Source organism: Pelophylax lessonae (genome assembly GCF_965119305.1).
Source record: "Pelophylax lessonae genome assembly, chromosome: 6".
Taxonomy (NCBI): Eukaryota; Metazoa; Chordata; class Amphibia; order Anura; family Ranidae; genus Pelophylax; species Pelophylax lessonae.
In genome coordinates, this window is record NC_138773.1 from 88,748,504 (window position 1) to 88,771,809 (window position 23,306).

Consider the following 23,306-nt stretch of genomic DNA (forward strand, 5'->3'; position numbering starts at 1 on the left):
TTTTTTCTTTAGAAAAAATATTTTTTAGGTAGTTTTCTCCAGTGTTTTTTTCCTGTGAGATCTTCAAGCAAATACGCCGGACTGGGCGACACTAGTGGTCACCCCAGCCGGCCTACGAGCGCGCGCAGACCATTGCATCGCGCTTGGTCGGCCGCGACACATTCAAGTAAGTATGCGGGGCCGGGCGACGGGCTGGATGTTGAGATCCAGTGGTCACCCCGGTTTCTGCCTACGAGCGCGTGCAGACCAGAGCTCCGCGCTGGGTCGGCCGCGACGGAGTCCCATTGGAGGGACTGACCTTGCGAGTTAAAAGTCTCGCTTGGACGCCAGGAACCAGAGAGTCGAGGCGTCCGGAGTGGTCCACAACCCCCCACCCCGGTGGAGAGGGTATTGTGAAGAGAGGGTGCCTGTCGGTTCGGTATGGTGAGTAAACGTTCCCTTTTTTCCTCGATATGAGGCAGTATGAATTATGGGCCCCTCCATACATGGTCAGTATATATCTGACACTAAAAGTCCCCCTTGTAAATACAGTATGTGTTTGGTGGGAAGTGGACTTGGTTTGAGAGCTAACACTCTACCCAGCAGACTGTAGTATTACAGCAGACATAGGAGGTATAATCCTACCTTAATTGTAGTGTACCTCTTGCAGATCGATAAACCGCCACTTAGCAGAGATGCAGGTGGATGTGCTGGGAAAAACGATTTCGGCGGTCCGCCGCCATTTTGCCGTAGACCGGGTGCATGAATGTCCTCAGGTCACGCCGGCCGCCATGTTTTTGGAGTCTATTGTCTCCTGTATGGGGGCGGCCATGTTTGATGAGCCCAGCTACCTCGTGGAGAGCTGGGAACGCCGGAAGGCGTACACAGGGGGCGGAGCCACGTCCTTCTACCCGGGAAAACGAACACAGATCTTTCCAGTCTGTAAAAGACAGACGCTGACTGCAGTTGGTTGGAAACTTCTCTGCATCGGGTGGTGAGCCTTGGGGGTCTCTCTCTCTCTCTGTGGGGATCGAGAAGCAGGTACTCTGAGGGGCGCTATTGCGCTAGGGGGATACACATAAAAAAAAAAAAAAAGAGGTATTTTTTATTTAAAAAAAAAAAAAAGTTTTGTTTTTTCTGGCAGAGGTGTCCTGAATTAACATGGACCCTGCCACTCATGTATCTCCACCGGATCCCCTCGAGGTGTCTGCAGGATCCTCCAGCACCCCACTGACGGTTGAATCATTGTCAGCTATTATGGAAACTTTTGTGTCCCGGGTGGAAGTGGCTTGTCAGGGACAGGGCGCAAGAAAGCGACCCCCGCCTAACCCCTTATTATCTGAAACTTCGGATTCAGAATCTGAGCCTATTTCTGCAGTTGCAGGTACTTCATCTGGGATTGGTGTCTCGGGTACTGTCTCTTCAGACAGTGAGGAGGATGTTTCGGCATCAGCCATAGCCCGAGAGGAAGCGTTGGTAAACGCACTCATTGTATCTGTTCAAGAAACCTTAAGATTACAGGGTATTCCGTCGGAAAAAGCTGAAACTGAAATCCCTTTTGGGACTAAAAAACGCATCAAAGTGGCGAAGGTTTTTCCATTGCCCAAATGCTTTGGCAATCCAATCAAAGAAGAATGGAGTCTGCCAAAACGCACCTCTGCTATTTCTAAACGCATTAACAGGCGTTATCCGTTTGAGGAAACCCTCATTAAGAAATGGACAGAACCACCTGTGGTGGATTCACCAATTGCTAGATTGAATAAAGCCACGGTTATTCCTTTAGAAGACGCTCCGTCTTTTAAAGATCCAGTGGATCGCAAGATAGAAGCTATGTCTCGCACCATGTTTTCCTTGATTGGATCAGCTTTCAGACCAATAATTGCTATTGGTCTGGTTTCGCAGACTGTAACTGAATGGACCAAGTGGTTACGCCGGGACTTAGAAGAGGTCCCTCAGGCGGTATCAGATTTGTTGGAACAAATGATACAGGGGTTACAGTTTGTGTGTGATGCGGCGTTAGACGCCACTCCATTATTGGTGCGAGCATCAGTTTCAGCAGTGGTTCTCAGGCGTACTCTGTGGCTAAAAGGTTGGTTAGCCGACCAAGGTTCCAAAAAAGTATTGGCTAATATCCCCTTTTTAGGAGAGCGTCTATTTGGAGCCAACTTAGATGAGATCATTAAGGATCTCACGGGTGGAAAGAGCACCTTTTTACCGCAAAATGTTAAAGGTAAAGGAACTCGTCAAAGACGAGGGCCTTCTTTCTCTGCTCACAAAAAGTTTTTTCGTCCCGCGGGTGAAAAAATTAAGTCCTCCAAAGCTCCTTCAGGAGGCTTCAGGGGACGTTGGTCGGGCAAGCAAAAGCCCGCCCCCTCCAGACCTGAAGATAAATCGTCCAAAGCCTGAAGGTGCGCCCCCACCCATAACTGGGGTGGGGGGACGTCTTCGCCGGTTCCCGGATCCATGGCTTTCCAGAATCCCGGACAAGTGGGTTTGCGAAGTCATAAGGTCAGGGTACAAGATCGAGTTTCTATCTCTCCCACCGGCGCGATTCTTCCCTTCCAATATCCGACTATCCTCGGATCGTCTAGAAGATCTGCGGAGAGCAGTCACGGATTTACTACAACAAGGAGTGGTAGTCCACGTTCCTTGGACAGAACGTTTTCAAGGGTTTTATTCAAACCTATTTACAATACCCAGGAAAGAGGGCAAAGTGCGTCCAATTCTGGACTTAAGGGCACTCAATTCCTTTCTCAACATAAGGAAATTCAAGATGGAATCCATTCGCACAGTAGCAGCCTTCCTGCATCCAGGGGATGTCCTAGCGTCCATAGACATCAAGGACGCCTATCTTCACATTCCCATTTTCGCAGGACATCAGCGGTTTCTATGCTTTTCCGTAGAAGAGAACCACTATCAGTTTGTGGCCTTACCTTTCGGTCTCGCCACGGCTCCTCGAGTCTTCACGAAGGTGTTGGCCCCAATGTTGGCACTACTGCGCCAAAGAGGCATATCGATTCTAGGTTACCTAGACGATCTCCTGCTTCATGCAGAGTCTCCTCAGACCCTGCTACAAAACATAGAAATTACTAGAATTTCTTTACAGGAATTCGGGTGGCTGGTGAACCAGCAAAAGTCATTTCTGGTTCCCACCCAGAGGCGCGAATATCTGGGTCTAATTCTAGACACAGTCAGGTCAAGAGTTTTCCTTCCGGTAGGGAAACTCCGGAAGATTCAACAGCAGTCCAGTTGTTACTATCCAACAGCTGGTCTTCTCTTGCATGAGGGTTCTGGGGTTGATGGTGGCTTCCTTCGAAGCAGTCCCATTTGCCCAGTCCCATACCCGAATTCTTCAGCAAGAGATTCTTCTCAGATGGAATCGGAATCCGGAATCCCTGGACAATCGGATCCGATTGAGCAAACAGACCAGAGAGTCTCTGGTCTGGTGGCTTCGGTCTCCGATGCTCAGCCAGGGAAAGTCATTTCAATATATTGGACGATAGTGACCACGGATGCCAGTCTATCCGGATGGGGAGGAATTCTCGGTTAGTTATCTGTCCAGGGACTTTGGTCCCTGGAAGAATCCAGTTTGCCGATAAATGTATTGGAACTGAGAGCGATCAGACTTTGTCTGATTCACTGGACCGAGCAGCTCCAGGGCAGCCCGGTTCGGATCCAGTCGGACAACGCCACGGCCGTGGCTTATGTCAATCACCAGGGGGGCACCAAGAGTGTCCGAGCGGTCAAAGAAGTGGCTTGCATTCTTCGCTGGGCGGAACGATTTGTTCCAGCTATCTCTGCGGTGTTCATTCCGGGGATGGAGAATTGGCAGGCAGATTATCTCAGCCGTCAGACTCTGGATCAGGGGGAATAGTCCCTCCATCCAGAAGTTTTCCACCAGTTGTGCCTACGGTGGGGCACCCTGGATGTGGATCTGTTGGCATCACGATTCAACAGGAAAGTACAGAGATTCGTGGCTCGCTCCCGCGATCCTCTAGCAGAGACCGCAGACGCACTGATCGCCCCGTGGGGGCAATACCAGCTAATGTATGCCTTCCCTCCTCTCGGGTTACTGCCAAGACTTCTTCGCAGGATAGAGGAGGAAGGAATTCCAGTAATCCTGGTAGCTCCGGACTGGCCTCGCCGAGCGTGGTACGCCGACGTGGTCAGACTGGTGGCGGACGTCCCGTGGAGACTTCCTCTCAGGGAGGACCTACTGTCTCAGGGACCGATCTTCCATCCTGCTTTACGATCGCTGGCTTTAACGGCCTGGCTATTGAGACCCAGGTGCTGAAGGACAAGGGATTGTCAGCTTCAGTTATTCCTACTCTAGTTAAAGCAAGGAAAGCGACTTCCAGAAAGATTTATCATCGTACATGGAAGTCCTACATTGCATGGTGTGAACCTCTGGGGTTCCGTCCACGGTCTTATTCGGTTAGTCGAATATTAGCTTTTCTGCAACAAGGGGTTGAGCAGAAACTGGCCTTGAGCACTATCAAGGGTCAGGTCTCAGCATTAGCTATCTTCTTTCAGAAGCCTTTGGCTACTCATTCCTTGGTGCGGAATTTCATCCAGGGGGTGCGACATCTGGCTCCGCCAGTGCGCGCGCCGTTACCACCCTGGGATCTTAATTTAGTATTGTCGTTTCTTCAGAAACCTCCCTTTGAAGATATTAGGGAGATTCCTCTACCTATGTTGTCCCAGAAGGTGGCCTTCTTGGTGGCTATCACTTCTGCACGCAGGGTGTCAGAACTGGCCGCTTTATCTTGTCGTTCCCCATATCTGGTGGTTCATAGAGATAAGGTGGTTCTTCGTCCGAATCCATCCTTCCTACCAAAAGTGGTTTCAGAATTTCATCTGAATGAAGAAATTGTATTACCTTCCCTGTGTCCTAAGCCCAGTCATCCTCGGGAGTTTGCTTTACACTCCTTGGATGTGGTCCGGGCGATCAGGGTATACTTGAAAACGACAGACTCATTTCGCAAGACGGATTCACTTTTTGTGATCCCGGATGGACCCAAAAAGGGGTTGCCTGCATCTGCCGCGACTATTTCCAAATGGATCAGACAGACGGTGGTACAGGCTTATTCTATTAAGGGTCGGGAGCCCCCGTTCCCTGTTAAGGCGCACTCCACTCGGGCACTTAGTGCGTCATGGGCCTTTCGCCATCAGGCGTCAGTGGTCCAGGTGTGCAAGGCGGCTACCTGGTCGTCGGTGCATACCTTTACAAAACATTATAAAGTTGATGTAATGGCATCGTCTGATGCCTCGTTTTGGCCGCAAGGTTTTGCAGGCCGCCATTTGAGGAGACCAGTGGTCTGCCTCGAGGGTTTTTTTCCGTTGGAAATTTTCATTTGAGTCTCATTTTTTGTTTATAATGAGCCTTTAAAACTTCTAGTCTGGCACCGGTTGGGCCTTCTAGATTGGATTTTGATTTCGGTCAATCCCACCCCTCATTTGTGGCACTGCTTCTGGATGTCCCAGTTCTTGTGAATCAAGAAGACTACGTCTGTCAATGAGCGACAGAGAAAATCGGATTTTTGTAAGATCTTACCGTAAAATCCTTTTCTCTTAGCTCATTGACAGACGTAGTACCTGCCCCTCTATCATTGAGTTGGGTTGGGTTAAATTCTCTGTTGCTGCTTTGTGACAGAACTGATGCCTTGTAGCAGAGAGAGGGAGGATATACCCTCAGGGACTGCCCCTAGGGTGGAGCCAGAACGTTTTTTCTTTCTGCCTAGTCCTGCTCCTGCGGAGACAACATAACCCAGTTCTTGTGAATCAAGAAGACTACGTCTGTCAATGAGCTAAGAGAAAAGGATTTTACGGTAAGATCTTACAAAAATCCGATTTTTCTTTTTTTTTTTTGAGTAGACTGAGTTCCTGGAAAACTTAAAATGTGGAACTAAATCTCACATTTTTAAGTTTGCATTATCTTCCCATGTATGCCTGAGTTTTCTGGGTTTACTATGTTTTGGTTAATTAATAAGTTGCTCCCACAATTGCCCCTTTTCTGTGCTGTAGTGTGTGGTAGAGACTAAAGGGCCATACACACTATAAGATTTTCTGAAGACTTTTTCCTTCAGATTTACCTTTTCTATGTAGTGAAAGGGCCTGCCATTGCATACAAATTGAAAGTGTTTAGGTTTGACCTCATATTATATGGTTTTGGTAAGTCTGAAGGAAAAAGTCTTCAGAAAATCTTATAGTGTGTATGTCCCTTTTAGATTGTGGACATTGACTGATGTGCATTGTTCTATGTACTATGTTTTAGCTTCATTTTGGATAGAGCAGTAATGGATAAGACGCTCTGACAAGTTTACATTGCTGTCCTAATCATGAAGGTTTTCTCCTACCACCTGTCAGGATAGGAAACAAAAGGAAATGTCTCCATTGGCAAAACAGACAAATAAAATCTTTTTATATACCTTTAACATTCAAAAAAGCAAAATACAATTGTTTAAAAATAGTGTTTGATGACATCAATCTATATAATCAGACATAAGTTCTTAAATTCTCAACAAACAGGTGGTAACTCTTTTACTACCAGACGTTTACTCAAATCTCATTTTCAAAATAACCATTTGTCAGATACATTAAAATATTCAATTTTTTTCCCACTGTATTGCTGGAGTCTTGATATGGTTTGTTCTCTTCCAGCTATTCCCTCTAAATCCAGACCCTCGATGGCAGAACACAAACCCGAGACCTATATCTCTGGCCTTACAGCAAGCATTGGGCCATGAGTTGGCTCGCATCCGGCAGGGAAATACTCAGTTGACTGGAATTGCAGTGCGGCTGCTGCAGGCAATTGCAGCTCTACTTAGCTCACCTCACAGCGGAGCTCTGGTGTTGGCTATGCACAGGAACCATTTCATATCTTGCCCACTTATGAGACAGCTCTATCAGTACCAGGTAAGAAAGTCACAGCTAAAAATTTTTGACATTTGAAAAATGCCGTTATTTCTTTATCGTACATCACGGGACACAGATCCATATTCAATTATATATGGGCTATATGCCACCTATAGGTGAATGAACACTGGCAACCAATCAATCAGACAGGAAGTCCCCCTGTATAACGCCTCCTACACAGGAAGTACCTCAGTTTTTTTTGCCAGTGTCTTAACCACTTAAGCCCCAGCCCTATTTTGGACACTTTTTGTTTACAAGTTAAAACCAGTATTTTTTCCTAGAAAACTACTTAGAACCCCCAAACATTATATATATATAATTTTTTTTTTTAAGCAAAGACTCTGGAGAATAAAATGTCGGTCATTGCAAAATTTTTTGTCACGCGGTATTTGCGCAGCGGTCTTTAAAACGCCATTTTTTTTGGAAAAAATTTGAAAAATCACATTTCACTGCATTTAAAAAATACTAAACAGTAAAGTTAGCCCATTTTTTTTGTATATTGTGAAAGATGATGTCACGCCGAGTAAATAGATACCCAACATGTTACGGTTTAAAATTGCGCCCCCCCCCCCCCCCCCGTGGGATGGCGATAAACTACGGTCAATAGAGATCTCAATCTGCGACGCTTTAAATTTATTTAACGGTTACCAGTTTAGAGTTAGAGTGTAGCTCTTTTTTTTTAATTATTGCCCACGCTCTGGTGATCACGGTGATACCTCACATGTGGGGTTTGAACAGCGATTTCATTCGCGGCTCGACTTGCGTATACATTTTTTTTTTTGCGCGTGCTAACGGTGACGGGGGCGGCTAAATTTTTCCTTTTTTTAAACTTTATTACAGGTTTTTAAAAAAAAAAAAAAATCTGATCACTTTTATTGCTGTCACAAGCAATGTAAACATCCCTTGTGACACCAATATGTAGTGACAGGTACACTTTATGGAGGATCGAGGGTCTAAAAGACCCTAGACCCCTCCACTACACTTCCCTGTATGCAAAACGCCGAAAACTGCATTTTTGCATACAGCCGTTTTTCAAATCTGCCGCCTTTTGCAGCACAGTAACCCGGAAGTGACGTCATGGACGCCGCCTCCGAGTTACGTCATCGGAGACCCGATCGATACCGTTTCCAGCATTCATCGGGACTCCATCCAGCCGGCGGATGTACTGGCTGGGTGCTCGGGGCTCCCTGTGGGACGGGAGCCCCGAGCAAAGCCACGGAAGGCGGCGGGAGGGGGGGGGACGTCCCCTCCCGCCCACCCGGGTAACTATCGAGCGGCTCCCTAGCCGCATCGGTCATTACCGACAGAAAGCCGACCGTCGGCTTCAAACCACGGTACCGGGATGATGCCTCTAACTAGAGGCATCATCCCGATATAACCCCGCAAAGTGTACCGACGTACCGGTACGTTCGTATGCGGTAAGTTGTTAAAGGTGATGGTCACGTGGAGATGCTTTCCAAATTTTTTATGTTTTTTCAAAGAAGAAAGAAAGATTATGCTACAATCCCCACTCTAAGGGGTTAGAATCCATCCAAAAGAGTCAGACTAAAAGGATGGTACCCGAGCTTCGGGAACGGAGATACGAGGTTTTGCCTGTAATGTTGTCATTTTTAGACACTGGACTCTGGGATCCGGACCCTTGGTAAAACCAACCCCAATGGCGCTCCGGCAGGGTGCTTTACAGGTCCAAGGGAGTGGCCCCTCAAAAACAAGGGGACCCAGTCCTTGAAAGTCGGCAAGTGACAGAAACTTACCGTGATAGGGGAAGATTGGATTCTTGTTACAAAATCCTGCGGTAGGACTGGTAAGTCCACTTTAAAAATGTTTGTAAAAATATTTTTATGCACTGTTCCCTTAAAAGAAAACAGATACCGTGTGCCGTGTTGGTGTATCAGCTGTGTCAAAGCACACCTTGTTTGTTTAAACAATTTTTGCTCTACCTGTGCAAAACAGTAGGTGTATCAGTTATGTTAAAGCACACCTTGTTTGTTTAAACGTATTGTTTTTACCCTGTGCTGATCACCTGTTAGGTGTATCAGCTGTGACAAAACGCACTTTGTTTAATCTGCTCTCCCCCCATGTTTGGCTTAAAGATTTTCGCCTTGGCGCGAAAGCGCCCAAGCATTTGTCTTCTCAGAAACCTCCGGCAATGCAACGCCTTCGTGCTTCCCCTGTGTTTACCTCCTCTAAAGGACCAGAGGCGACTAGCCAATCTAAGCATTGTGGTGCCACTGACGGGACTTGAAGATCCTAGTCGTGCTTCCTCTGTATTTACCTCCCCTGAAGGGCCTACAGGAGTAGGACACTAGGCAGGAAAAATCTTTACCACGGCTATGGGACAGTCCTTGGGGGTATACACCTACTTACTCTGCTATAGGCATTCAGTTTTTTTCTGCCTAGTGAGGCGTAAGGACCTAGTTTCCTGCTAGGATTTTGGTCCTAGCATGTTTTTTATGTAAAAAGGGAGCCTTATGTCTAAATTTTTTTTTTTTTTTAGCTTGTTTCTTCCTCTGCACAAATTGCACGAGTCGAAAGGTGGCCGAGATCCTAATATGGGCAGAAAATTTTGTTTTCCACTAAAACTGCTGCCGTGGCTTCTGCACAGAATAGAGGTGGAATTACTCCAGTAATTCTGATGGCTACAGACTGGCCTCGCTGGTCTTGGTATGCCGATCTGGTGAGATTGGTCGCTGATGCTCCTTGGAGACTTCCTCTCAGGGAAGACCTGCTGTCTCAAGGGCCAATCTTCCATCCTGCTTTACAGTTGCTGACCTAAACGGCGTGGCTGTTTAAAGCCAGGAATTAAAGGATTGGGGTATTTCCTACTCTGTGATTCCCACACTGTTGAAGGTTAGAAAATCTACCTCTCTGAAGATTTATCATCATACATGGAATTTGTACATTGCAAAGCCCAAGCATCGTAAATAATTTTCCTTGCATTCCTTGGAAGTGCTTAGGGTAATCAAGGTTTACCTGGCGGCTACTAAGCCCTTCCGAAAATCAGACTCGCTTTTGTCCTCGCGGATGGACCTTGAAAAGGATTGGCTGCGTCTGCTGCGACCATGTCCAGATGGATCAGGCATACAGTGGTACAGACTTATTCAATTAAGGGTCAGGTTCCACCTTTCCCTGTGAAGGTGCATTCTACTAGGGTGCTGATTGCCTTTTGGGCTTTTCGCCATCAGGCGTCAGTGTTAGAAATTTGCAAGGCAGCAACTTGGTCGTTTGTGCACACATTCATAAAATTCTACAAGGTAGATGTGTTGGCATCTTTGAATGCTTTTTTTGGCCGCAAGTTTTTGCAGGCTGCTGTTTAAAAGAGAATTTATTCTCTTTGAGGGTGTATGTTGTTTCTAAGTTTGCTCCAGTTGTTCCTGGTTGAGCTCCATGGTACCTGGATGGCTAAGTTTAGCCTTTGGGAATTATGTTCTTTTCTGCGTTGTTTTCCCACCCCTCATTTTAAAACTGCTTTGGGACATCCCAATGGTTAAGAAAAATATGGAGCTGCGCCTGTCAATGAACGATAGAGAAAACTGGATTTTTGACTTTCCGTAAAATCCTTTTCTCTGAAGTTTGACAGATGCAGCACCCGCCGCTCTATATATGAGTTGGGTTGGAGTTATTTTCTTCTGACACTGATTGCAACAAAACTGAATGCCTATAGCATAGTGAGTGGATGTATACTCCCAGGGTCTGCCCCACAGGTGTGGTAAAGATTTTTCCTGCCTAGTGTCCCACTCCTGTAGGGGGCAGCATAACCCAAAGGTTAAGAAGACTACGAAGCTGTGTCTGTCAATGAACTTCAGAGAAAAGGATTTTACAGTAAGTCTCTAGGCTTATTTCACCATCCTCATAGTCCTCAGGCTTTTCCCTTACATCCGCACTTGGAGCAAGTAATGTATGCTAATTGGATCATCCTGAAACCTTTTGTGAGGAACAAAAATCCTATCACTAATGTATTCTATGGAGGAAAAATTCACGAGAAAATGGAGTATACCTTCTGTGGATTTCTTCTGTTAAAAAAAGTTTAACTTGTCCTGATGATAATGCCCAGGTTTTTAAAGATCCAGCTGATAAGAAGTTGGAGCCTTTGCTAAAGGCCTCCTTTGCTGTTGCAGGGTCTGCGATACAACCAGCAGTAGCAGGATGGTTCCTTCTCAAGGAGAGTCTGTGGAAGATTTGACAGATCTACCTCTTTGTCTTGCAGTGGATGCTCTTAAAGACTCCATACAACAAATGTCACTGTTGGCTCTTTTAACAATGCACGTGCGCAGAATCCTATGGCTAAAAAGCTGGTCTGCGGAACTACCATGTAAAAAGTTGCTAGCTGGCTTTCCCTTTCATGGAGAATGCCTATTTGGTGATGATCTGGATAAATATATCCAAAAGATTTCAGGGGGGAAGAGTGTTTTGCTACCTGTTAAGAGGAAAAGCAAACGTCCCTCTTTTAGGATTCCCATCACTCAGACTCCCAGTGCTTCAAATCCCAGGCAGTTGCGACGGCTCCAGCCATCTCGATCTAGAGCCAAGCCTTCAGGGCAAGGGCAGAAGAAACCCAGGGCCCAAAGATCTATGAAGTCTACCTCTAAGTCTACCTCATGAAGGGGTGCTCCTTGATTTTGAAAGAGTGGGGTATATCTGGCCCTGCAGTGTCTACCCTGATAAATGCTAGAAAACCAGTCTCTAGAGGCATTTAATACAGAGTCTGGAAATCTTACATTAAATGGTGTGAGGCCAGGAAATGGAATCCCCGCAAATATATTGTCGGGGGAATTCTAGCCTTCTTGCAAGTAGGGGAAGATATGAAATTACCTTAGGCACTATTAAGGGTCAAATTTCAGCCTTATCATTTTTTTTCCAGAGATCGATTGCTTCACATTCCTTGGTTCAAACCTTCGTTCAAGAGGTATGCTTCCACCAGTGAAGCCAACATTGTGTCCTTGAGATCTAAATTTGGTGCTGGTTTTACAGAAACAGCCTTTTGAGCCCATGGGGCATTTTCCTCTGGTTCTTTTGACCAGAAAATTGGTCTTTTGGATTGTGGTACCTTCAGCCAGAAGAGCATCAGAACTAGCATCTCTTTCTTGTAATGAGCCATTCTTGATTTTACATCAAGATAGGTTGATTCTACGTCCACACCCAGGTTTTTTGCCCAAGGTGGTGTCTGCATTTCATTTAAATCAGGACATTATACTGCCTTCCTTCTTTCTAAATCCTCAAACAGCAGAGGAAAAGTTATTACATTCTCTTGATGTAGTACATGCATTCAAGATTTACTTGAAAAGGTCAACTCCGATTCGAAATACTGACCTCTTATTCATGCTTCCAGAATGGCCCAGAAAAGGGCAGGCAGCATCTAAGTCTACGATTTCTCAGTGGATTTGCCGGGTTATTATACAGACGTTTGAAGGGGAAGGTTCACCTTTTCCAGTAAATGCACATTCTACCAGAAGAGTAGGTGCCTCTTGGGCAGTACGCCATCAAGCTTCTATGGCTCAGATTTGCAAGGCCACGACTTGGTCGTCTATGCATACGTTCACTAGATTCTATCAAGTGGATGTTAGGAGCCGGGAGGAGTCTGCATTTGGCCACAGTGTTCTGCAGGCAGCTATGTAGATCTTGTGGTCTGATGGCGGTATTTATGATATCCCCCTCCCTTCAGATGCATGAACATGGCTTTGTATCCTGTGATGTACAATAAAGAAATGTTGATTTTTCTTACAGATTACCTTTAAAATCAATGTCATGGAGTACATCACGGGACCCAGAGGTCCCTCCCCTCTTGTATGGGATGTTTATTTCTTGCTACAAAACTGAGGTACTTCCTGTGTAGGAGGGCTTATATAGGGGGACTTCCTGTCTGATTGTTTGCCAGTGTCCATTTACCTTTTAGGTGGCGTATAACCCATATGGTAATGAATATAGCGCTGTGTCCAGTGATGTACTCCAAGAAATGGATTTTTACAGGTAATCTGTAAGAAAAATCCACATTTTTCTTTAAGCCTCTTTCACTTTACACTTCCAACCTTTTGTAATCAATACATGCATACTGTATAATATCACTACCTCCTTGGACCCATCCACCTTCTAGCAATATTTTTGGTGCCCGGGTTTCAACTGGTAATTCAGCCAGTAGATCTGTTGTTTTTCAAGCTTGTATTAGTTAACAGTGTTGAGATAAACCATTTGCCGCTGACGGGCGTCAATAAAAAAAAAAAAAAAAAAAAACCTGACAGATCCCCACATTAACACACGTTGATGCAGGGATCCCTCCCACTGAGACATTGTATTCTAAAAAGGCAACAACCAACCCCCCCATGCCAGAATACACTTTCAGCCAATGGTCGCAAGCACTGATCGAATGCTGGGTTTCCAGCATGGCGTTAGACCAGCTGCTGTTGAAACAGACAGCTGTACTCATGGACCTAAAGATTTTCGGCCCGTGTGTACCAGACTTCAGCTGGACTTTGGCTTCAGTTTGTTAGTGTATCCAAATCTGCTAGTACATCTATCACCCCCCCCCCCCCCCCCCCAGACTGACAATGCTGTTGTCTGCTGTGCTCCTTCATCCAGAGTGGGGACACGATAATACAGGAGGTGTGTTACTGGCTAGATCACCAGGTGAAAACAAGGAAAAAAGACTTAAAAAAAAAATAAATAAAAAATAATAATTTAAAACCTAACTTTAGGCAGTGTCAGTACCTGAATTTGACCTGGTATGAGCACTCCCTGTATAGGAAAAGTTAGAGTGTGAGATGCTCAAGCAGCCAGTCCAGTCGATGTCCTGATAAAAGAAACATGCTGATAGGAAGAAATAAACTGATGGAGAGAAAAGCACAACACTGTGCTGCTTCTCCTTTCACTGTCCAGTCACAAGCTGGGGATGTATCCAGGGCATCCTGGGCTCAGAGGAAGTTTGTTGAATGAGGATGACCATCAAACTAAGGACATCTATTGAAGCTAAATATTGCAGCAAAATCTGTTTTTGTTATTTTGTCTTCTATTGGCCTCTTCATTCTTTTTTTTTTTTTTATTTAAAATTTTATTAATTTTTCAATACAATAATACATAAAATATATATACAAACAAAACAAAAATACAATACACATCCCCTGTTCTCCAGCTAGTAAATTACACATAGGTAAATGGAAAAATATCAGGGATTTTCACATGTGCTCCAATACATCAATTGTGCAATGTTATCATAAATAGTGTTATCCCTAAAGCACACACAAAAAAAATAATAAATAAAATCCATACGTGTTCCAAAGCTTCAATTGTGTAGTAATAGCTTAGGTGTTACAAACAGAAAAAAAAACCACGAGTGATCAGATGCAACTAGTATGCAACTAGTATGCAATATACTCATTAAGTGAGGAAAAAAAATAAAAAAAAAAAAACCCCATGGGTGATCGGATGCATCAATTATGCAAAATATTCATTAAGTGATAAATACAGAGAGAAAAAAAATATATATATATTTTTATATATATATATATATATATATATATATATATATATATATATATATATATATATATATACTCTCTGCGGAAATATGTCTCTTGTACAAATGCTACATGTGTGGAGTAACGTTTTAGATCGCTACAGACGTACACGTTTTTGTGGGGTAGACAGCCCTCTAACATTATATGTAGTAATCTTACACCCTGTAGTCGCTCGCGGCAACATAGCAACCCTGGATGCCATATTTGACATCCCCCGTCCCATAGGGCAGCAAAAAAAAAAAAACACAAAAGGGCCCCCAAAAGGGGGCAGAAATCCCTGTAAATTGGTTAAACCTTAACCATGCGCAACCAGGCACCTACCTATGTAGAGAAAATGTGGTTGCAATAACTCCCGGAGGATAGATAGAAAAAAAAAAAAAAGAACCCCCAATTATGGATATAACTACATATATATAACAAAAAAGAGAAACAACAATGAGTCTATCCACAAAGGGAGAAAAAAAGAAAAAAACAGAAAAAAGTTCTGGGAGACATGATTGGTATATACCAGCCTCCCATAATTATTGCAGTCAAATCCTGCCAAAAAAAAGAAAAAAACCTGGCAGGCATATTTGATCGCATATATACCTCTATCCCTCCTTCATCCTCCCCCGCCCTTAACCCATTCCCCCTCCATCGGTCTTCCCCATCCCCTCGTTTTAAAATATATTCCCATCTCCCTAATATCCAGAGGAATAGGAACACCTTAGGCTGGCCATACATGTTCAACCACTGTTGCACAATCCTCTGCTAAATCTACAACAAACCACATGACGTGATGCCAAAGCAAAACACATTCACCTGCATCTAATTAGGCAGGCCCTTGCACTACACACCTGAAGGCAAGTTTCAAAAAATAAAAAAATTGGACAGAAAATTGCATGAAAATTGTATCATGTATGGCCAGCCTTACTCAAAAAGGGGAGACAACGGATTTTTAGAAGTTTGTCTTTTGGATATCTATGTGAATGTCCATCATACAGACATATATGTTTTTTTTACGTCCTAACTGGACTAATTGGTTTCTTCTGTGACTGACTTGCTGAGTTTTCTCCGCCGTCTGTAGGGCCGATTTAATCTCGTGTCCCATATACCTTGATCACCTAATATTTCAAGCCAATCCATTACAGGGATAGGAGAAGTCTCCAGAAAAATGAAAACATCCGGGAGTTGATCGGGCCATTTCAACTTAAACAACCTTCCATTTCTCTGTACTACCAGGTGGAATGGGTGACCCCAATGATATGTCCCCCCAATATTCTGTATATAACATCCAAGAGAGGTTTCAACATGGACCTCATTCTAAGCGTATGACAAGATAGATCTGGTAGCAGTTTTATAGGTATGCCTTCAAATTCAATCAGGCCCCTTGTCCACGCTGTTCTCATAATATCCCCTTTAAGGGAGTATAAGTGAATCTTAATCAAGACATCAGATGAATGGTCTGGGCCCATCTTGCGTGGGGGTTTAACCCTATGAGCTCTATCCATTTCAATATTTTCAGTGGGGTGTCGTTCCAGCACCCCATTCAAGATCTTTATCACAGTAGACTTTTAACTCCGTGCCCCCTATTGTTTCTGGTAGGCCGCGTAGCCGTATGTTGTTCCTACGGTTGCGATTCTCGGTATCATCTACCGCATTTTTCGCCGTATAAGACGAATAAGACTCCGGAATATAAGACGCACCCCAATTTTAAAGCAGAGCGTTGACATGGTGCCCGGGCAGCACGTGGTTAGACTGTCGGGAGGGGGGGACAAGGAGCGCTATAGGAGGTAGAGGGAAGCCCGAACACACACAGCCTGGCCATGCAGGAAGGGTCAGAGAAGTCTCCACAGCCCACAGTACATGCGAGCAAGCACCACACAAAGTTAGGGGCAGTTTTAATGCAGGCAAAATGTGTATTTGTGGTATAAGACGCACCAACTTCCCCCCCCCCCCCAGTTTTGGGGAAGAAAAAGTGCGTCTTATACGGCGAAAAATACGGTAATTGGAGTTGCATTACCACCAATTGTTTTTGAAAGCATGACTGAAAGTCCTCAAATTCAGAGATTTTAGAGACATGTATATAATGAGCTGCTTCTATAGCACTGACCCTAGTATCTGTTAGTTCAATTTTCTGTTTAAGCTATATAATTTCAGTTTTAATGTCACTCACGATTGAAGCAGCCATCTCGCTGATATCCTGTTTAGTTGGAATCTGTGCTATGAAGTCATGCCAGGCCGGCGGGGGTTGGAGTTGCTGGTGTTGTATGGCCACCTCGCAGTCTCCTGCATGGGCCATCTTTTCTGGGGTGTCTGGGTGGGGAGGGCTCCTTTCTGTTACAGGATCGTCCGCCGCCTGATTCAAACCTCCTTTAGCGTTTTTTTTTCAGCGCTGCCGAGCCCAATGGAGCCGTTGGACGCATCTGCGCCGGCTTTGGTCCCCCAAAGCCCTGTGGACGCCGAAGAAAATAGGACGTTATGTCCGGCCGTCTACCGCTTGCTAGAGCCTGTTCATTGCTGTCAGCTGCGGACATGTGGGCAGGTGGAGGGAGGAGGTTCAGACACTGGCTTCAGAGGCTGTAACAGCTCACCAGATCACGGAGCTCCCATACTGCGTGTCCTCACGGCTCCATTGCTAGACCACACCCTCGTTCTGTGTGCCTCTTCATTCTTAACCTGTTTTGGCTGTAGTTATGTTTCAAACACCTAGCAGTAGTGATTGCCCTCCAGTATATACTAAATATACACTTAGTAAGTAAGCTATATATTGCTCCTATATGCAGTTTTAGTACATCACTCCCAAAGTGTTTTACCTGATGAAATACTACATATATTTGAGGATCCAATGTGTAGCTGCTTATTAGGGATTATCAAACATCTGAGAGGTTGTTTCAGCATATACCCTATTTATCGGCGTATAAAATGCGTCGGCGTATAACACGCACCTCAATATTTGGAGAGAAATTTCAGGAAAAAAAGCTTACATTTAAAATAAACAGCTTTGAACTCCGAGCATTTTTTTTTTTTTAAATAAAATTACATCTCACCAGTGCCCAGCAATGCAGCCTCATCAGCAGTGTCCAGCAATGCATCCTCATCAGCAGTGTCCATATATGCAGCCTCATCAGCAGTGTCCATATATGCAGCCTCATCAGCAGTGTCCATATATGCAGCCTCATCAGCAGTGTCCATTTATGCAGCCTCGCAAGCACCATTCGAACTATCCAAATCTGTTTTAAAAAAGGCCGGGAAGCAGCGCCGAGAGCAGAAGGGGCGGGCCGGGCCGAGGAGAAGGAAGGACGAGCTGTCATAAGAGCAGAAGGGGGTGGGCCGGGCCGAGGAGAAGGGAGAACGAGCGAGCGCAGTCATTGTCACGTCTGTCATAAGCGGGACTTCTGATGACTACACTCGCTCGTTCTCCCTTCTGCTCGGCCCGGCCCGCCCCCTTCTGCTCTTATGACAGCTCGTCCTTCCTTTTCCTCGGCCCGGCCCGCCCCCTTCTGCTCTCGGCAATGCTTTCTGGCCTTTTTTTTTTTTTTTTAATATCGGCATATAACACGCACTGCTGCTTTTTCCTCCATATTTAGGAGGAAAAAGTGCGTGTTATACGCCGATAAATACGGTAACCTTCATCAGCCATTTTATCTACTCTACTGGGATAAATATATCTATGTTGGCCATTTCAGTCGTTATGTATGCATGGTATTAAGGTCTGCCATTCAGTGAAATTCTACGATTAGATGCTTTTTTATCCAGCTTAGGGAGAGACTCCTGTTTGATTGATTCACTTTTCTGGCTAATGCATGTGCATATAGCGGTGGTGTTTTCTAGCACCGTCAATATACGCAGCTCTTTACATCTATATATATATTGTACATTCACATCAGTCCCTGCCCTCAAGGAATTTAAAAATCTAAGGGCCCCAACTCACATTTTTTTATTTATTTATATATATATATATATATATATAATATGAAACCCTCTGAGAAACAGAGAGAACATGCAAACACCAGGCAGGTGGTGTCATGGTTGGGATTCGAACCAGCGACCCTAGTGATTGAATTTCTTTTGCACATTTTAAACGTGACAAAATGTTTAAATGGTACAGTAATGTACTGAACTCTTAAAGAATCTGCACAAACCTCGAACTGCATCAATACAGTTATCCACTAGGGGCATAAAGAAAACAATTCCATTTGTGAAAGTATGTTGTCTCATGCTCACTGGCAAAGCTGCCTCTAATGAAGAATTTTACTTTTGTGTTCTGTCTACAGCGTTGTGTTCCCCAGGATACTGCTTTTTCATCACTCTTCTTTAAAGTGCTTATGCAGATGCTACAGTGGCTGGACAACCCAGGTGTTGAGGAAGGTCCACTGCAAGCACAACTCAAATCCTTTGCTGCACAGTACTCATCAAAGCATCGGATCAGTGACGGTAGGGCAGTCTGTTTAGAGTCATCTGCAAGATTCATTTTCATGTTAGCGAAACTCTGGTTGGTGATTTACTGATTGTCTAAAATATCTCTAAAATGCGCTGTGCCTGGTCTTTATTGAGCTCATGTTGTACTAAATTCCTTTCCTTCATTGTTACTGTATTCAGAGTAATAGGGAATGGAATGCTTTCTAGACACTGACAGTTTTATGTGTAATGATTTTTCTTCCACAGTACGCAGTGGGTTTTTGCACTTGGCAGAAGCTTTGGCCTTCCGGCAAGAGCCAGATGTGATCAACTCCACTCTGTGTGCCATTATTGCAACTCTAAAATCTGGGGATAAATGCAACGTGGAACCCGAGCTCATCAGCAAAGGTGAGCAGTTGAAATATTTGTACTGTCATTGTGTAAAGCTGCAATTATTCATTTGCCTGTTTTATGTGAAGAGAAGTATCTTTGTTGAAAAAATAAGGATATGTTTCTTTTATCTTTTGCCCCAAGTTGTACATTGTACAGTCACCTGGACCCAGAGAGCTGTGTACAACTTTGATCAAGCCTCATTCTTCTTCAGTCATGTATACTTTACCTACTGCTATCTTGGTTTGGCTTTCTTCTACCCAGGCAGTACCATTCATCAAAGCAGTCATAAACCCTTAATAATCTTTCTCTGACCTATACCTCTGTTTAACCTGTGGTTCTAACACCCCCCCCCCCCCCCCCATTTGCCTTTCCTTTAGCTTCAATTGGTTTGTCTTACATGGTTTCTTTGCTTTCCTCTTCTGGGACTGGCTAATTACAGTTTGTGCTGCCCAACCACACCCACCCTTCCCCCTCTCCACATAAACTTTAATGCAGCTGCTGTTAGAGTAGTGAAGGGGAATGGTATTGAGAGTCACTTAAGTGACGGCTTTTAGTCTGCTGGGGCTGCTGACCCCATGTCTAATATGGTGAGGTTCAGCTGCAGACTCAGGTCTTTTGGATATCTACACAGGGGATGCTTTTTATAGGTGAAAACAGGCATAAAATACACTGCTCAAAAAAATGTAAGGAACACTATACAGATTATAGCATCAAGTCAATTAAACTCCTTGGATATTAATCTGGTTAGATAAGTAGCAGAGGGGGCTGTTAATCAGTTTCAGCTGCTTTTAAATTAACAGGGGCACTAGATTGGCAACTATGAGATGACCTGCGAAACAGAATGGTTTTACAGATGGAGGCCACTGACATTTTTTGCCCTACTCCTCTTTTCTGACTGTTTTTCACTAGTTTTGCATTTGGCTAGGGCCAGTGTTATTACTGGTAGCATGAGGCGTTACCTGGACCCTATAGAGGTTGCACATGTGTTTCAACTCCTCCAGGATGGTACATAAATACGTGCCATTGCCAGAAGGTTTGCTGTGTCCCCCGCCACAGTCTCAAGAGCATGAAGGAGATTCCAGGACAGGCAATTACTTTAGGAGCGCTGGACAGGGCCAAAGAAGGTCCTTAACCTATCAGCAGGACTGGTATCTGCTCCTTTATGCAAGGAGGAGCAGGATGAGCCCTGCCAGAGTCCTACAAAATGACCTCCAGCAGGTCACTCGTGTGAATGTCTCTGACCAAATAATCATACAGACTTCATGAGGGTGGCCTGAGGGCCCAACATCCTCTATAGGGCCCTGTGCTCACTGCCCGGAACCGTGGAGTTCAATTGGCATTTGCCATTGAACACCAGAATTGGCAGGTCTGCCACTGGCACCCTGTGCTTTTCACAGGTGAGAGCAGGTTCATCCTGAGCACATGTGACAGACATAAAAGGGTCTGAAGTAGCCATGGAGAACATTATGCTGCCTTTTACATCGTTCAGCATGATTGGTGGTGGGTCAGTGATGATCTGGATAGGTATATCCATGGAGGGATGCACAGACCTCTACAGGCTAGACAATGACACCCTGACTGCCAATAGGTATTGGGATAAAATCTTTGGACCCATTGTCAGACCCTACGCTAGTGCAGTGGGTCCTGGGTTCCTCCTGGTGCACGACATTGCCCGGCCCCATGTTGCGAGAGTATGCAGTTATTTTCTGGAGGATGAAGTAATTGTTACCATTGAATGGCCCCCACACTCGCCTGACCAAATTCCAATAGAACACCTCTGGGACATTATGTTTTGGTCCATCTGACGCCACCAGGTTGCACCTCAGTCTGTTCAGGAGCTCAGGGATGCCCTGATCCAGATTTGGGAGGAAATAACCCAAGACACCATCTGTTGTCTCAAACGGAGCATGCCCTGATGTAGTCAGGCATGCATTTAAGCACGTGGGGGCGATACAAACTACTGAGTACCATTTTAAGTTGCTGCAATGAAATTTCAGCAGAATGGAATAGCCTGCTGTATAATTTTTTCACTTTGATTTCAGGGTATCTTGGAATTCAGCCCTCTGTAGGTTTGATAATTTTCATTTCCATTAAAACGATTTGGCATCTTTTCGTTCCTAACACATTACCCTCATATCAGTATAGATATCCAGCATGATATTTTTTCCCATTGAGATCTGATGTGTTTTCAAAGTGTTTAATTTTTTTGCGCAGTTTATATTAAATGCACATATCTTTAGGGAAATTAATCTGTAGTTTGACATCAAATGTGCTTGGATGAGTGAAGTTTTTTTTTTTTTTTGCTCAGTAGTTCAGTGTGGCTTAGGACGACATGGAAGTGCTTGTTTTAATCCTGAGGCCCCTGGTACTCCTCCAACATCTGCTAGCATCAGCTCATTGTTATAAATATGTCTTGATCTTATAGGTGTATACTCATCACGAAATGAACACACCTATAAATAAGTAAATAAATAATCCACAAGTGATGATAAAGTGCAAGTGCAAAAAAAATAGGATCTGTCTAGAGCTGGAGTGTCTATGCCAATATAAAGTGCTCAGTGCTGAAAATGAGTGCTAGAAACCTTAAATAAAGCAAGGTACAAAATAATAAATTTATTCATACAATGCTAGTGGTGCAATATCCAGTGCAGGAATGTGAATAAATCAATGTAATGAATAAACTCTTAGTGAACAACCACAAACCATGTATAAATCAGATGAAATAAATGAATAAATAAAGGCAGAGTACCCCTTTAAACAGTGCTGGGGACAGTGCCCGTGAAAAATAAAAAAAAAAGGTGGTGAGATGAATGAGGCTAGTGAATTAAGTGCCTATACCTGTGATGCCCACTAGGTATCCCACTCCCCCTTTCCACCCTTTAGTATAGGGTGTTGACTGAAGTTAAGGTTAGTATCCAAAGTCAAGCAAGAGTCCACGGGGTCCAATCTGTTGTAATGAGCAAAGCTCAGGGAGATCCTCAAGGAATGCTGGTCCAATCTGGGTGCTTTTTTCTTCTGGTAAGGTCTCTCCAATACACTGTGAATGTATTGGAATGTATTACACTGTGTATTCAGGGCTCGTGAGTGTGACGGTGGTTTCATATCATATAAACACCCAGGGAAGCACTAAGCTATTCATGGTTCCATGCACTGGATATTGCACCACTAGCATTGTATGAATAATTTTATTATTTTTCACCTTGCTTTATTAAAGGTTTCTAGCACTCATTTTCAGCACTGAGCACTTTATATGGGCATAGATACTCCAGCACTAGACAGATCCTATTTTATTTGCACTTGCACTTTATCATCACTTGTGGATTATTTATTTACTTATTTATATGTGTGTTCATTTCGTGATGAGTATACACCTATAGGATCCTATATCTAGACTAAGACATTTATAACGGGTAGCGCCGGTACCAACCTTTTTTCATACTTGACCCCTATACCCTAGGGGTTGGTTGGTGGCAGCTTTACACCTGTATACACCTTTTTCATATATTCCATAGCGCTGGTCACCCCCCCCCCCCTTTTTTTCATCAGCTCATTCACATCTGATTTGAAGTATCAATAAAACATATTTAGACCATGTTTTGAAAAGGAACCCACAAAAAAAAAGGAATAAAACTCACAGGCAGAATTTAGCTGCTCGAGTGATTAACTAGCTGTAACCTTGGGAGCAGACTCTCTGAAAAGCTTTTATGTAGCAGTCTGAAAAGTGCAAATAAAAAAAAAAAAATGTTCAAACCTTACCCACATACAGAGCTGTTTTCAGACAAACGGATTCAGTTTAATGTGAAGGATGTAAGGAGGGGTTTTCTCACCTAAGCACCCCCTTTGGCCCACTTGTCTGACCTAAGGTCAGATGGATTTTGGGAAGTAAATGCTACATGAATCATCTCCCCTAGATAGTCGCAGCTAGATGTGCTAGGGGGTGTTTTTCAAAGTGACTACTCAATAAAATAAAGCATGAGGTCACGGATGGATGGATGGATGGATGGATGGGTGAGTTTGCTTTGAATCTTAAAAATAAATTAAACAACATTTTCAGTTTGTGGTGCTCAGATACAGTTAAGTTATGGTTTAATGTTTGCATTGTTTTTACTGAAAAAGCCTTTGTGTGCTCTT

The 23,306-nt window shown here is 44.2% G+C and overlaps 1 protein-coding gene across 1 annotated transcript in view; it reads left to right on the forward strand.

Moving 5' to 3' along the window:
* The window catches only part of INTS1 (integrator complex subunit 1), a 385,650-nt gene that overhangs the window by 159,874 nt on the left and 202,470 nt on the right, over window positions 1–23,306 (forward strand). The window contains exons 31-33 of the mRNA XM_082260644.1: window positions 6,640–6,894; window positions 18,659–18,818; window positions 19,050–19,190. Coding sequence (XP_082116770.1) covers window positions 6,640–6,894; window positions 18,659–18,818; window positions 19,050–19,190 — 556 coding nt within the window. The remainder of the gene's footprint in view (window positions 1–6,639; window positions 6,895–18,658; window positions 18,819–19,049; window positions 19,191–23,306) is intronic.